Source organism: Halichoerus grypus, chromosome 8, assembly GCF_964656455.1.
Source record: "Halichoerus grypus chromosome 8, mHalGry1.hap1.1, whole genome shotgun sequence".
Classification (NCBI taxonomy): domain Eukaryota; kingdom Metazoa; phylum Chordata; class Mammalia; order Carnivora; family Phocidae; genus Halichoerus; species Halichoerus grypus.
Window position 1 is genome coordinate 76,632,002 of NC_135719.1, and position 13,882 is coordinate 76,645,883.

The window sequence follows — 13,882 nt, forward strand, 5'->3', positions numbered from 1 at the left end:
AATATTTGAGCCATTTAAGAGTATATGTGTGACATCTATAACGTATAAGAGTATAATGAATACCTGTGAAATCATCACCCAAGATCTAGGACACTTCCAACGAAGTACATCCATCCCTGTGCTCCTGCCTCAGCTGCCCACCTCTGCCACTCACTTAACTTCCATTTGAAACACAAACACTGTTAAGTGCTTATCTCAGCTGCACTTAGGAAGGGGGATCTTGATGGCAGAAGAGAGCCAGGGAATTTTGGAGCATGCAGTCTGTTAAGGGCTGCTGGTCTGGGCCTCATGAAGGTTCTGGGAAGCTGAGGAGAGGGTGTGTAGAGGGAGGTGGTGTGATGCATAGGGGGATTGTTCAGACCCATCCATCCCCCACCTCCCCAACCCCCATCCCTTCACCTGTACTGCTTGGCCCCAGCTCCAAGGACTCTGAGCTCAGGCTAGTATGAGTAGGCTGCAACTCACTCCTATTCTAGAGTAAATTGGCTTTGATAGGTTGAACACTTCATCACCATTTACTACATTGTTTCTATGGGAAAAGGCATTTCCAATAATGAATAAAAGAATTTTGGAATACTACCTTTCAGCGAGTTGGGGACAGCAGGCATTTGGTTGGGCAGTAACAAGAACTCGCTCACAATAGACCATCTCCTCTGTTATAATGGTCACTTCCTCTCTGACCACTGAACATACAAATCTAGCTCACAAGAAGAGGAAGAGGAGGTAGAAGGAGGAGGAAAGAGAGACTGGAGAGGGGAGAAATGGTAGAGGGAGGAGGGAGGAGAGGAGGAAGGAGGAGAAGATACTCACTAGGAAAACATATTTATTAGGAAGCCAAAAAAGTAGACAGATTAGGATTTCTTTTTCTTTAACTAAATGTCTCTTCCCTATTCTAGAAGCCAGAAAAGAGACACTGAAGAATGCAAAATGGCAAAAGTTAAAAATCAGTTCATGTTAGTAACAAAAACAATCAGGTGGGTGAGAGGCAGTACATATATAATGGAGAAAATTCATATTTTACTGCTAGATCCCCAGAAGACCAAGACCAAGATTTACCATGGGTACATTATACACAGTGCTTACCCTCCTGGTTGTACAAAATACTAAAATACCATTTCCTCTCTTTTTAAAAAACACACCCTAAAAAATTTTAGTTTTGTACATAAATAAATACTACACGGAAACTCTACAGCCTTTTAGTTTAAAAGAAGTACTCATGCTCTGAGGGTACAAAACCATTTTGAGGGACCCATGATAAGAGAGACTAAATGTGTGGAGCAGCGGGAAGCGGCCATATTGCAGTCTTCATGCCAGAAACTCAGTACATTCATCTACTTTTCATTTTGCTTAAAACTGAAGCCCTAAACTTATAGTGAAACTAATAAGACCTTGAGTATGTAATTGTTTTCTTTCTCAAAATGGCCAACTACATAAGGAGTGAAAAACATAACGATTATCTCCAGCTTGACTTTGTCCCACCTTGAACAGTGGGCAAAGGGCCCATATCTCCCAGCGGTACTGTTATACCACTGCTATGGTCTAGGATATTGGTTGCTTATGGAGTCTTGAGGGGAATAGAGTGGAGGCAGGCTAGTGAGACACAGGTGTGGAACAGTTCCATGTGCTGTCAGAACACACTACCCCAGGGCTGACAGGTGGGATTCATCACTCTGGAATGTCTGTACATTAATTTTTGAGAACACTAATAAGGGAACACAGCTCCATATAAATATTCTGGGAAACTATTTCTCAGGAAATGTCATCTGAGTCTTGAATGGGACAAAAAGGAATATTAGTACTGCAACTAATCGTTAGGAGCTATTTCGGGATCTTCTCTCTCTCTCTCTCTTTTTAACCATTCATTTGGGAAATAATAAAGTATCAGCATTTTAAAAAAGCATCAAGATTTCCACACATAAACTCTTGGTCCTTATTTTTTTTGGTTAGAGGAAAGGGGCCAATATGAAGCACATAATCAACTTAGTTCACCATATGCGTAGCTTGAAGGTAATACCCACTCCTCCAATAGTGATTTCCAGTTGCTTTATAATTGTGAATTTCATGTTATTTTGTTTAATATCCTGCCTTCCACATACAAAATGTTATATAAATTGAAAGATTCACCACCACATAATGATTTGGGGAATAAGTTCAAAAATGTGTTCTCTATTTGCTGTTCTTTGCAAACAAATGAACTTCAAATCTAGAGATTGTCAACATCTCTCTCATTGTCCTCTTGACAGACTCTGAAATGAGGCAGAAGAAATTAAATTCAAATATGTTTGAATGGAAGTTTCTAACCAACCTATCTTGCTGCCATACAGACCCAGCTTAACAAGCTATACACATGTTAGATGTACTCTACTGGCACTTTCTCTGAGCAACAAGGTACAAGATGTGAGGGCATTTAACAGTTAGGGGAATGAGAGTTCAAGCAGAGATTTTCTGGTTTTTGACTCCCTTCTGACCTAAAGAGCTAATGACTCAGCTATGTGTGGCTCTTCTAATAAAACCTGAAAAATTACACATACCTGTTAAGTATCCAGATCATAAGGTTGATGATCCCATCGAAAGACAAGACAGATATTCTAAAAATCTTCAGTGAACCTAAGTATAGGTTCAGGCTCTATGTCCGTATGATTACTTGCTAGCTGTAGGGATGTTGGAGAAGGCTCCAACTTAGACCAGGGCTCTTCTCTAAGAAGAGTCTGTAAAATGGAACCTTTATCTTAGAGAAGGATCTGACATTGCACACACTGTTCTCCCAGCATCAGTCTATAGCAAATACAGACAAGACCTGGTAGAGACAGACATTCTCCCTCTAAACACTCCAACATTGTTTATCCAAAGTACTCACTATACTGCATCTGAGAAATGAATGTCACAGTACACAGATATCCAACTGGGAAGAATAAAATGTCACTTGTGCAAAATCCTGGGAATTCACAACCTGAGAATGGGCCAGAGGAGTTGGGCTTACCTTTTATCACTTATTTGTATTCTAGTCCAGTATAAAGGCTTCATGGGGCAACTCGGCTCAATGGCTGGCTTCCGAGGACATTGGCTAGAAGAAGGGCCAACTCCAAAGAAGAGTCCAGGAGGAGGTGGGGGTGCAAGTCCTGGAGGTGTTGGAGCAGGAGGAGGCCCCCCACTGGTGGGCAGAGCAGGAGAATTGGGAAGTGGTGGTGGAGGAGGAGGCGGAGGAGGCCCGGCACTTGGAGGCAGAGGAGGGGGCGGAGGGGGGGGCGGTCCAGCACTCACAGGTGGTGGTGGAGGTACTGGTGGCAAAGGTCCAAGTCCAGGTGGGAGGGGAGGAGGAGGAGGGGGAGGGATGGCTGCTGGTAGGGGTGGTGCAGGAGGGGGAGGCGATGCCTTTTGCTGACTTGGTGAGAGGCCTTCCACAGACTGAAGTGGTACATGGGTGTCTTTGTTGTCATTTGGGGGAGAGAGCTGACTTAGAGAGGAGATATTCAGCTTTTTGGGTATTATCTGGTTGCTTCTGATTGTCTTGCTTTCACTTTCACAGGGTTTGAGAAAGGTCTCTCTGTCTGTCTGGATGCACACATTTCTGTAGGTCTTTGGAGGATAGTCATCGTCAGTGGAGATACACACATCTCTCATCTCTTCACGTCCTCCTCGCCATCGGTGTTCTGTCTCCCGTTTGAGAGTTTCAATGGTTTCTTCTAGTCTTGCTGTAACCACTGCGTGCTCCCCCCGGATATGAAATGCCTGGAGTTCAAACTGAGCCTGTAGAGATAGCAGTGGGAAAGAAAGTAAAGAATTTATTAAAAAAAAACAAAACAAAAACAAACAAATATCCGAAATAAAAACTTCAATATCATCCCTGTGCCACCATAGCCCAGCCCACATCAACACAGGGAAACACAGAGACATTCTTTTGAGGATATGACAGGGTATAAATTTCACTTTAGGAATTTTTCAAAGACTTAAACCGTTGGAGTAGAAGCATAATTTCATCCAATCTGACCTCATGGGGAATAATTACCATGGATTAAGGCTTACAGTAAAACTGTCCCCTAAGAACTTTCACCCCGTTTTGATATCAAAAGCAAAACAAAGTATTCATAAAAATTTGAACATGCTTGAATATATCTTTTATTACTTTTAATTTGGGATTGGAAAAAGAAAACTGTAAGAAAAAAATGGAGATTCTTCTGGCTATCCTCACAGTCTCCCTTAGAATACCTCTTCTATGGGGTTTCTGGGCCAACACAGCAGAAACAAAAGGTTTTGAGAAGAAGCTATCACACATGTATTTTCTAGAAGTTTCCATATTAAAGCTATCCCTGATCAATATTTGGGTCTGTTTCATAATTTTTCATAATATAGTAATAAATAAGCAATACAAATACACAGAAAATGAGACTATTAAGATTTGCTATTTTTATCTTCCACATACCCAGGATTTTAAACTGTATAAGACATTTACCTTTTTTTCTATTTCAATGTTTTATTTAGATTCTAGTTAGTTAACATATAGTATAACATTGGTTTCAGGAGTAGAATTGACTGATTCATCACTTACATATAACACCCAGTGCTCATCACAACAAGTGCCCTCCTTAATACCGATCACCCATTTAGCCCATCCTCCACCCACCTCCCTCCATCAACCCTCAGTTTGTCCTCTGTAGTTAGGTAAGAGTCTCTTCTGGTTTGCTTCCCTCTTTTTTGCCCTTCCCCTATGTTCATCTGTTTTGTTTCTTAAATGCCACATATCAGTGAAATCATATGGTTTTGGTCTTTCTCTGATGGACTTATTTCACTTAGCATAATATACTCTAGCTCCATCCACATCTTTGCAAATGGCAAGATTTCATTCTTTTTGATGTCTGAGTGATATTCCACTTTATATATACCACCTCTTCTTTATCCATTCATCTGTTGATGGACATCTGGGTTCTCTCCATAATTTGGCTATTGTTGATAATGCTGCTTTTATAAACATCAGGGGGTATGTGCCCCTTCAAATCAGTATTTTTATGTCCTTTGGGTAAATATCTAGTAGTACAATTCGTGGGTTATAGGGTAGTTCTATTTTTAACTTTTTGAGGAACGTCCAAACTGTTCTCTAGAGTGGCTGTACCAGTTTGCATTCCCACCAACAGCATAAGAGGGCCCCCCTTTCTCCACATCCTTGCCAACATCTGTTGTTTCCTGTGTTAATTTGAGATACCACAGGTGTGGGATGGTATCTCATTGTGGTTTTGATTTGTATTTCCCTGATGATGAGTGATGTCGAGCCTCTTTTCATGTGTGTATTAGCCATCTGGATGTCTTCTTTGAAAAAATGTCTGTTCGGGGAGCCTGGGTGGCTCAGTCGTTAAGCGTCTGCTTTCGGCTCAGGTCATGATCCCAGGGTCCTGGGATTGAGCCCCGCATTGGGCTCCCTGCTCAGCGGGAAGCCTGCTTCTCCCTCTCCCACTCCCCCTGCTTGTGTTCCCTCTCTCGCTGTGTCTGTCTCTGTCAAATAAATAAATAAAATCTTAAAAAAAAAGAAAAAAAGAAAAAATGTCTGTTCATGTCTTCTGCCCATTTCTTTATTAGTTCCTTATTATTTATTTGGGGGGCATGTTAACTTTATAAGTTCTTTATATATATATCCCTTTATGAGATATGTCATTTGCAAATATCTTCTTCCATTCCATAGGTTGTCTTTTAGTTCTGTTGATTGTTTCCTTTGCTGTGCAGAAGATTTCTATCTTGATGAAGTCCTAATAGTTCATTTTTGCTTTTGTTTCCCTTGTGTCCGGAGACATGTTTAGTAAGAAGTTGCAATGGCCAAGGTCAAAGAGGTTGCTACCTGTGTTCTCCTCTAGGATTTTGATGGAGTCCTGTCTCACATTTAGGCCTTTCATTGATTTTGAATTTATTTTTGTGTATGGTGTAAGAAAATAAGTTTTCCCAACACCATTTGTTGAAGAGACTATCTTTTTTTCCATTGGATAGTCTTTCCTGCTTTGTCAAAGATTAGTTGACCATAGAGTTGTGGGTCCATTTCTGGGTTTTCTATTCTGTTTCATTGATCTATGTGTCTGTTTTTATGCCAATACCATACTGTCCTAATGACTACAGCTTTGTAATATAGTTTGAAGTCCAGAATTGTGATGCCTCCCAGCTCTGCTTTTCAAGAATGCTTTGGCTATTCAGGGTCTTTTGTGGTTCCATACAAATTTTAGGATTGTTTGTTCTAGCTCTGTGAAAAATGGTGGTGGTATTTTGATAGGGATTGCATTAAATGTGTAGATTACTTTGGGTAGTATAGACATTTTAACAATATATGTTCTTCCAATCCATAAGCATGGAATATTTTTCCATTTCTTTGTGTCCTCTTCAGTTTCTTTTATTAGTGTTCTATAATTTTCACAGTATAGATCTTTTAGCTCTTTGGTTAGGTTTGTTCCTAAGTATCTTACAGTTTTTGGTGCACTTGCAAATGGGAAGGACGTTTACCTTTTTAACACTTATCTTTTCAGTTATTTCAATGCCTCGAATCTATGGTTTTACACTTATTAGCACAGAGCTGACATGCTCTTGGTCATTAACTAGCCTGTTTCCCAGCCTTCAAAGCCATTTAGCCTATTTTGATTAACTGGAAAACAGTCAAATTCATGATGTTATTAGGGTTTCCAGAATCCAGTTTCATGGTAATTAAATATTTCTGGTGACCTCATTGAATTTCTGCCTTTCTCATCAGATTATACATTCCCATGAGATGGAATCAGGGAGGGTACCATCCTTCACCTCTGTGTTCCAGCAGCTGGCACAACAAGTAGTAGATAGATACAACGACAGCAACAGTTCTAACCAGTCATTGTCCTATGGGCCTTCCTGATGGCTAACGAAACTCTCGTCACTGTAATTTCAGCCCACAAATGTCTAGAACACCAAAGTGTACACAAGCGCAGATCCCTTTTGCATTGAAAAGGTAAAGAAATATTTGTAATGACCTCATCAGAGAAGGTAAAGACATGTGAAGATTCTCCACATTCATTAAGACACCTTATAACTATATTTATACAAGCCTTTTTCCCTTAGGAACCAACCCCCAAGTAACTATGGTTAGTAGAACTAGAGGCAAGGTTTTTCTAAAGTTGATTTTCTCACGTGTGAACATGGCAGCCTGATGCAACTCTGAGAAAACAGGCGAAATCTGGACTCCATCTATTTCATATATAGCACAGCGGGTTAGGCGCCTGAGCTCTGGATTCATACTACCTGATCTGCATCCCCGCTTAGCCACTTGCTAGCTTTACAACCTTGGGCAAGGAACGTCGTGTCTTCAAGTCTGAGTTTCCCCAAGTGTAAAGTGAGGATGATTATGAGCCAGCTCTAGGGTTTTTAGAAATGTACATGATATCTGAATAAATGTTACTCTTAGGTACTATTGCTAATGATAATATTAGAAGAAAAGACTAACAGATTTGCAATTATTCTTTCACATTTCCAAATAATGCCACCTTTGTGGAATGATGGGCACAAAACCAGGAAAAGCTTTAGCAAGTCTGGATAAACAAGGTAGTACAAATACAAAACCTTACCCAATCTTTCAGGAGTTCTACTACCAAATGCCTGAATGTAATTTCAAGTTTCATTCAACTATGTGATCAAGATAATCTGTGTTTCAACATCCTGCCCGTCACCATCTCCCCCTCCCTCTCTTGCCCACCTCTAGCTACAGCCCAGCCCTGATGTCCACAGAATCGCTTGCCAACACGTCAATTTCATTACAGTGACTAGTTCATTTCTGCCACAACAAACTAACTCTGGCATGTTGTTCCCAACTAACCTTCTTCCAAGAAAGTTAAGAGTCAAATAACATTGATGAGCCAATAATTTTCAACTTCTTAATAATAGGAAAAAGTTGCAAAGACATGTTCCACAGAGAGACTTTCCCTTTATCACACAACTGACCTGTATCTACAGCAAACACCTTGGTTTTGTCCCATGCCCTTCCCATCTACCTCTTAACCAATGATCTTCTGAAGCCGTTGAAGCTGATATATGTACCTATACATTGTTTCGGTGACTCTGTAATGCATTTGCTTAGTGCAGTGGGTAGAGCACAAATTGGGCAGGTTATTTAACTTCTCTGGACCTCAGTGTTCTCATAAGTAAAATGGGGATACTAACAGATTCCACCTCATAAGGCAGCTGAGAAGTAGATGAGTTTATATATATAAAACAACATATAGAGGAGTGTTTGGAACATAGTAGGTGCCACATAAGTTTGCTACCATTATTACTGTCTCTTTGCCACTGTCCCAGAGGCCAGTGGCCACACCATCTTGCTTTCAGCTCTCAGCAGGCTCCCCGCATCATGCTCTATCCATCTAAAGCAAAAATAAAGTTACTTTATTTATTTATTTTTTAAGAGAGAGAGTGTGTGAGCGGGAGGAGGGGCAAAGGGAAAGGGAGAATCTCAAGCAGACTCCCCACTGAGCAGGGAGCCTGACATGGGACTCGATCTCAGGACCCTGAGATCATGACCTGAGCCGAAACCAACAGTTGGATGCTTAACCAACTGAGCTACCCAGGCGCCCCTAAAGATACCTTCTTATTCTGTTCTGTTGCCCTTTCTTCCTCACTGTCTCTTTTTCAAAGCAGAATTTTTGGGGAAAAAAGCATACAACTCTGGCTTGATCTGCTTTCTCATCCATTCTCCTTTCAAACAATTATAATTGGCTTCTGCCCCCGGCCCCACCCCCAACTCATTGAAATCCTGCGATTTGAGTGTTACATTTGGTCAGCACTTTGCTGTGATCTTGCCCTCTAAGTTGCAGTGTTAAGAGTTGACTGTTGCCTGGGCCTTGAAATTCTCCCTGCTTCCTTAACTCCTGATATACTTTCTCTACCCGCTCCCAACTTCCTCCCACTTTTCAGCTCTCTCCAGTCAATCTGTGGACTCCTCTCCCTCCATTCATCCCTTAAATGTTGTTCCCTACGGATCTTGCTTGCCATTTCACCCTTCTCACACTACACAATCTCTCTGGACCATCTTGTATACTTATAGGGTACTGCAACACTCATTTACTATACACTATTATTTCCAAAGTGTCACCTTAAAGCCCTAATTCCAAACATCCTCCTGATTGATCTACCTGCATGTTTAATCAGCCACCTCAAACTTAACACGTCTGAACTCATCATGAGCTCGTCACTGCCAAACCTCAATTTGTTCCTCCTCTGAAATGCCTTCTTGCAGTTAATGGCATCTTCATCTTCCCAGTCATCACATTCAGAAACCTGGGTGTCATAAGGGATTTCTTGCTTTCTCTCTCTCATTCCCAACATACTATTTATCAATAAGCCTCACTGGTTTCTCTGATTCATTCCCTTCCTTCCATTCCCACTGCCTCAACTTTTCAGTTGGTCCTCTTTTATCTAGACAACAGCAACAACCACCTAACTAATTTTCCTGACCACAGTTAAGCCACAATGATTCCAGGAGAATTTTTTAATAAATGCAGATTTTTATTCTTTGATATCTCTTCAATAATTGGCCATTATTTACAGACTGACACAGAACCTTTTTTTTTTTTTTTAAGATTTTATTTATTTGACAGAGAGAGAGAGACAGCTAGAGAGGGAACACAAGTGGGGGGTGGGAGAGGGAGAAGCAGGCTTCCCACTGAGCAGGGAGCCCGATGCAGGGCTCGATCCCAGGACCCTGCGATCATGACCTGAGCCGAAGGCAGACGCTTAACGACTAAACCACCCAGGCGCCCCGACACTGAACCTTTTTAGCATGGACACACTGAAGTCTCCTTTGATCTGTTTTCTGTCAACTTTCTCCACTTTTGGCTCCTGCCTTTTCCCCAGATAGGCCCGGATTCCACTCTTGCATAGCATCTTGCCTCTCCCAGGGCCATGCTCATTCATGCATCTGGGCCTTTGCAAATGCCATCTTCTCTCAACACCCCTTCTCTCCTGCAAATGCCCCAAGTAAGGGGACAGATCACTAAGCATGGATTCCATGAATGGCTTCCTCACAATCCGTATCCACGGATATGTAGAATTCCCAAATAAGAAAGAAATACTGAATTTCCATATACTCCATACCAATATACTGGGATTATAATAAGAAACCCTAATAATCAAACCTTTGGCAAAGCTGGTTTTTAACCCTGTTTTCCTCTCTACTTTCTGTTAAGTGCCCCTTCCACTTTGCATATGTGAAACTATGTGCTGCTTCCTCTCTTTACCTAGAGCCACAGCTAGAAGGACTGCTAGTGATTTGGTGAATCAAACCCAGAGTATTCGGTCAGATAATCATATACTCCTTCCTGGACAAAGTTTGCCTAAGATCCTGGGAATCTTTATGAAATACCAAGCCCAGTTCCTTCCAGCCAAAACTACAGAGGAGGCTGGGTCAAGGGAACATAATGCTTTTGAACCCTTGGTGACTCTCTTTTCAGGCTCCTTTACTTTCACACTGAACATGATGCGTGTACACGGGAGACAAAATAGTTGTAAACCTTCCACTTATTCCTAGTTAAATGATCTTTAGGTCATATGAAGTACTAGGAGTTTCCCCCCTCCCTGCCCCTCCCTGCTGAAAATCTGTTTTTCTGCATTCATCCCAATATCCCATTTGAAAGGAGACAGGTGCTGAGGTTTGACACCTTCCTCAAGTTTTATCTATGTTTATCCATGTTTTTATCCACCTTCCTTGACTCATAACTTGATTGCTTCTACTGCTTTCATTTTTAAGTGCATCCTCTTCCCATTTACAATAGCCTAGTGATCTATATCTCCTGCTAAGAAAGATGCAAATTCACAATCCTTAAGAGAACAATCCCAATTAAACCATTTTGTTTTAATCTTCCTTTTCCTTACTGGCACTACTTTTATCTGTCTCTTGTCATGCTTCTCAGCCTGCCCTCCATTAGAAACACCTAGAGAGCTCTGTAAAAAAATACCGATGGGCAGCACCATCCTCAGAGATCTGAGATGGTGTCCTTGCACTGATATCCTTAAAGCTCGCCAAGGGATTCCAAAGGGCATCCAGAGTTGAAATCAACAGCCACTGTCCTTAATCTTTACTCTGCTCCAAGCACAGCTGAGACAGTATGAAACCACGGTATCAGTGGATTCTTTTTGGCAATGACTTACACTTGGGTCATTTCAGAATTGCCAAAGGAACATGTGCTATTTGGAAAAGCCCCTTCCTGATTCTGATATGTCCCCATAAGGGGAATACCCCTTCATTACCTATATTGAAAATAGTTACTCCACAGGGCAGATAAGTCTACATTCTTTTCATGATGCCTCATGGCTCCTTAAAACCTGGCCTCTGCTAACTTTTCCAGATACTTCTCTATACTTTCCCTGTGCTGCACCACTACAGAATCAGCTTATGTTCAACCCCATTTTTATGCTTTTACACATGCTATTTGCACTACTTACAACACCTTTTCTGCCCATTTCCACCTAGCAAAAGCCCTAAAGGAAAATTCAGTCAAGTTCAGCTGAACCCTCTGGCTTAAACTTTTCTTGACTCTTCCTAACAAGAATTTTTCTTTGACATTGTTGCCAAAGAACTTGCTAGGTTCACATCGCATTATAGTCATTTATGCTTATCTTTTTTGTAAATCTAAAAGCTCCAGGCAGTTGGGGACTGTGCCTTATTCATGTCTGAACTTCCAGAACATTGCATATTGCTTGTCTTGTTAGTGATCCATAAATGCTTATGGAATTGAATTATTTCCTTAGTTTTAAATATCAAGACTTCCTTGTGCCTCTGTATTACCCACCCAACTAGACTTGCAGCTTCAAAAAATTTTTTAAAGAGAGGTACATGTGGTCACTTCCTCTTTGACAGTCCCACGCACAACATAAAACTGAGATTTCATAGTTATTATTGCCTACAAAATTCAAATAAAACATCTAGGGCTTTTGGGTTTTTTTTTTTTTAATGTGAGTATTTCTAAAAGTTGACATTCATTTAATTTTAACAATTCAAAATATTGTGGATTAGTGTGCTTTCCACAACAAGCTTAAAGGCTGTTGCCATAAGTATAATAAACTACGCAGTAGAATCGAACCACATTTGTGATTTTAATCTGATTAGGGACTAGACTCTAGGCAACTCCCCCAGCCTCCTCAGGGGCTCGTCCTTCCTTCCCCTTACCAAATCCTCATTATTTTTTAATATCCTTCACATTACCACTGCTCGGAGATATCATCGAAGGAACACACTGTACTGAAACTCAAGCAACAGAGGGAGACTTTTGCTTGTCTGGTCCCCACAAACACGTCTGTCAAAAAGAACGTGGAAAAGTGCCTGCTGATGAAAGACATCATGATGGTGCCAAGCGATGTGGAAAAATCATCTGTTAGCATTTTGTTGTTACGAACACTCTCTCCCAGTGGTGCCGCCAGGGCCGGTAAAAATTCAGGTTATCTGCTGTACAACTTGAGTCAGTCAACCTTTCCCAGGGACTCTTCCAAATTCTACATTCGAGGCGGGGGCGAGCTAGAATATTCCCAGGGACGGCACAGAGGCACAATGAAGCTTCACCACTTCAGAGAAGTGCAGTCTGAGCAGATGGAAGGAAATAAAGGGGGAGGGGGGCCCAAGGGCATCAAGTCCCTCAAAGGGATGGAATTGGGGCCTCACAGAGTGAGGTTAAGGGAGAAGACAGGGGTTCTATGGCTTTGGATGTGGGCATCCTGGCTTTCCTGTTTTGTTGTTGAAGGCTGTACAAAGGCTTCAGTGATTCCCTGTGTAATTAACTTACACTTGTTATTATAAAAACAAGTCTCTATTAATAAAAAGAATGGCACTGGGCTTGACAAAATTCCCAGCAGTTAACAATAGCTGGTTTTAATCAACTATTATCAATAATTTTTTTTGTTCTTATCAGAAATAAATCACATCATGTTACAACTAAGAGGCCATCTCAGGGACACTCAGAAACATGAGGCACATCTGATACATCAATGTAATTAGAACTTGCTAGGAGGAATAAATAAAGAAACTGGGCAAGAAAAGGAGTAAAGAGCAATCAAAAGATAAAATAACACTTAAGTTGACTTGGGAGTAAAACCCAACACATGCAAGGCTGTCGAGTACAAAGTTAAATTACACACATGTAAAAATGGTGCTATCTCCAGGGATCATCTGCCATGCTGATGTTCAGTCAAGATAGTGAGAGAAAAGAAACCAACGTAAAGTAAGTGTGCTAGACCCCATGCGAGGTGCCTTAATTTAATCCTCACAACTCTGTAAGGCAGACATCTGGGGGATGTGTTAACTTCTATAAGACCCCATGCCTGGAAAATGGTGACAGAGAAACTTAAATCGGGTTGATATTAAATGCATGCTCTTTCCTCTTTACCATTTTTGAACTGATAGTAGCTAAAATAATAGTATTTCATAATAATGTTTAAAACTGAAGAATAGCTGACACACAATGTAATGTTAGTTTCAGGTGTACAACATAGTGATTCAACAACACTGTATGTTATGCTGTGTTTACCACAAGTGTGTAGCCGCCATCTGTCACCATACAGTGCTTATTACAATACCACTGACTATATTCCCTATGTCATAACTTTCATCCCTCTGATTGGTTTATTCCATCCCTGGAAGCCTGTACCTCCCACTCCCCTTCACCCATTTTACCCATCCCCTGCCCCAAACCCTCACCTCTGGTAACCACAGGTTTGTTCTCTGGGGTCTGTTTATGGGTCTGTTTGGTTTTTGTTTTGTTTTTTAGATTTGACATATAAATAAAATCATATGGTATTTATCTTTCTCTTACTTCACTTAGCATAACCTTAGCATGGACCTCTAGGTCCATCCATGTTGTCACAAATGCCAAGGTCTAGTTAATTTTTATGGCTGAGTAATATT

The 13,882-nt window shown here is 41.0% G+C and overlaps 1 protein-coding gene across 4 annotated transcripts in view; it reads right to left on the reverse strand.

The window, feature by feature from the left end:
• Positions 1-13,882, reverse strand: part of FMN1 (formin 1) — a 430,597-nt gene that overhangs the window by 190,026 nt on the left and 226,689 nt on the right. For all 4 annotated transcript variants that reach the window (XM_078053416.1, XM_078053419.1, XM_078053417.1 and 1 more), the window contains one exon: positions 2,981-3,747. In XM_078053416.1, coding sequence (XP_077909542.1) covers positions 2,981-3,747 — 767 coding nt within the window. The remainder of the gene's footprint in view (positions 1-2,980; positions 3,748-13,882) is intronic.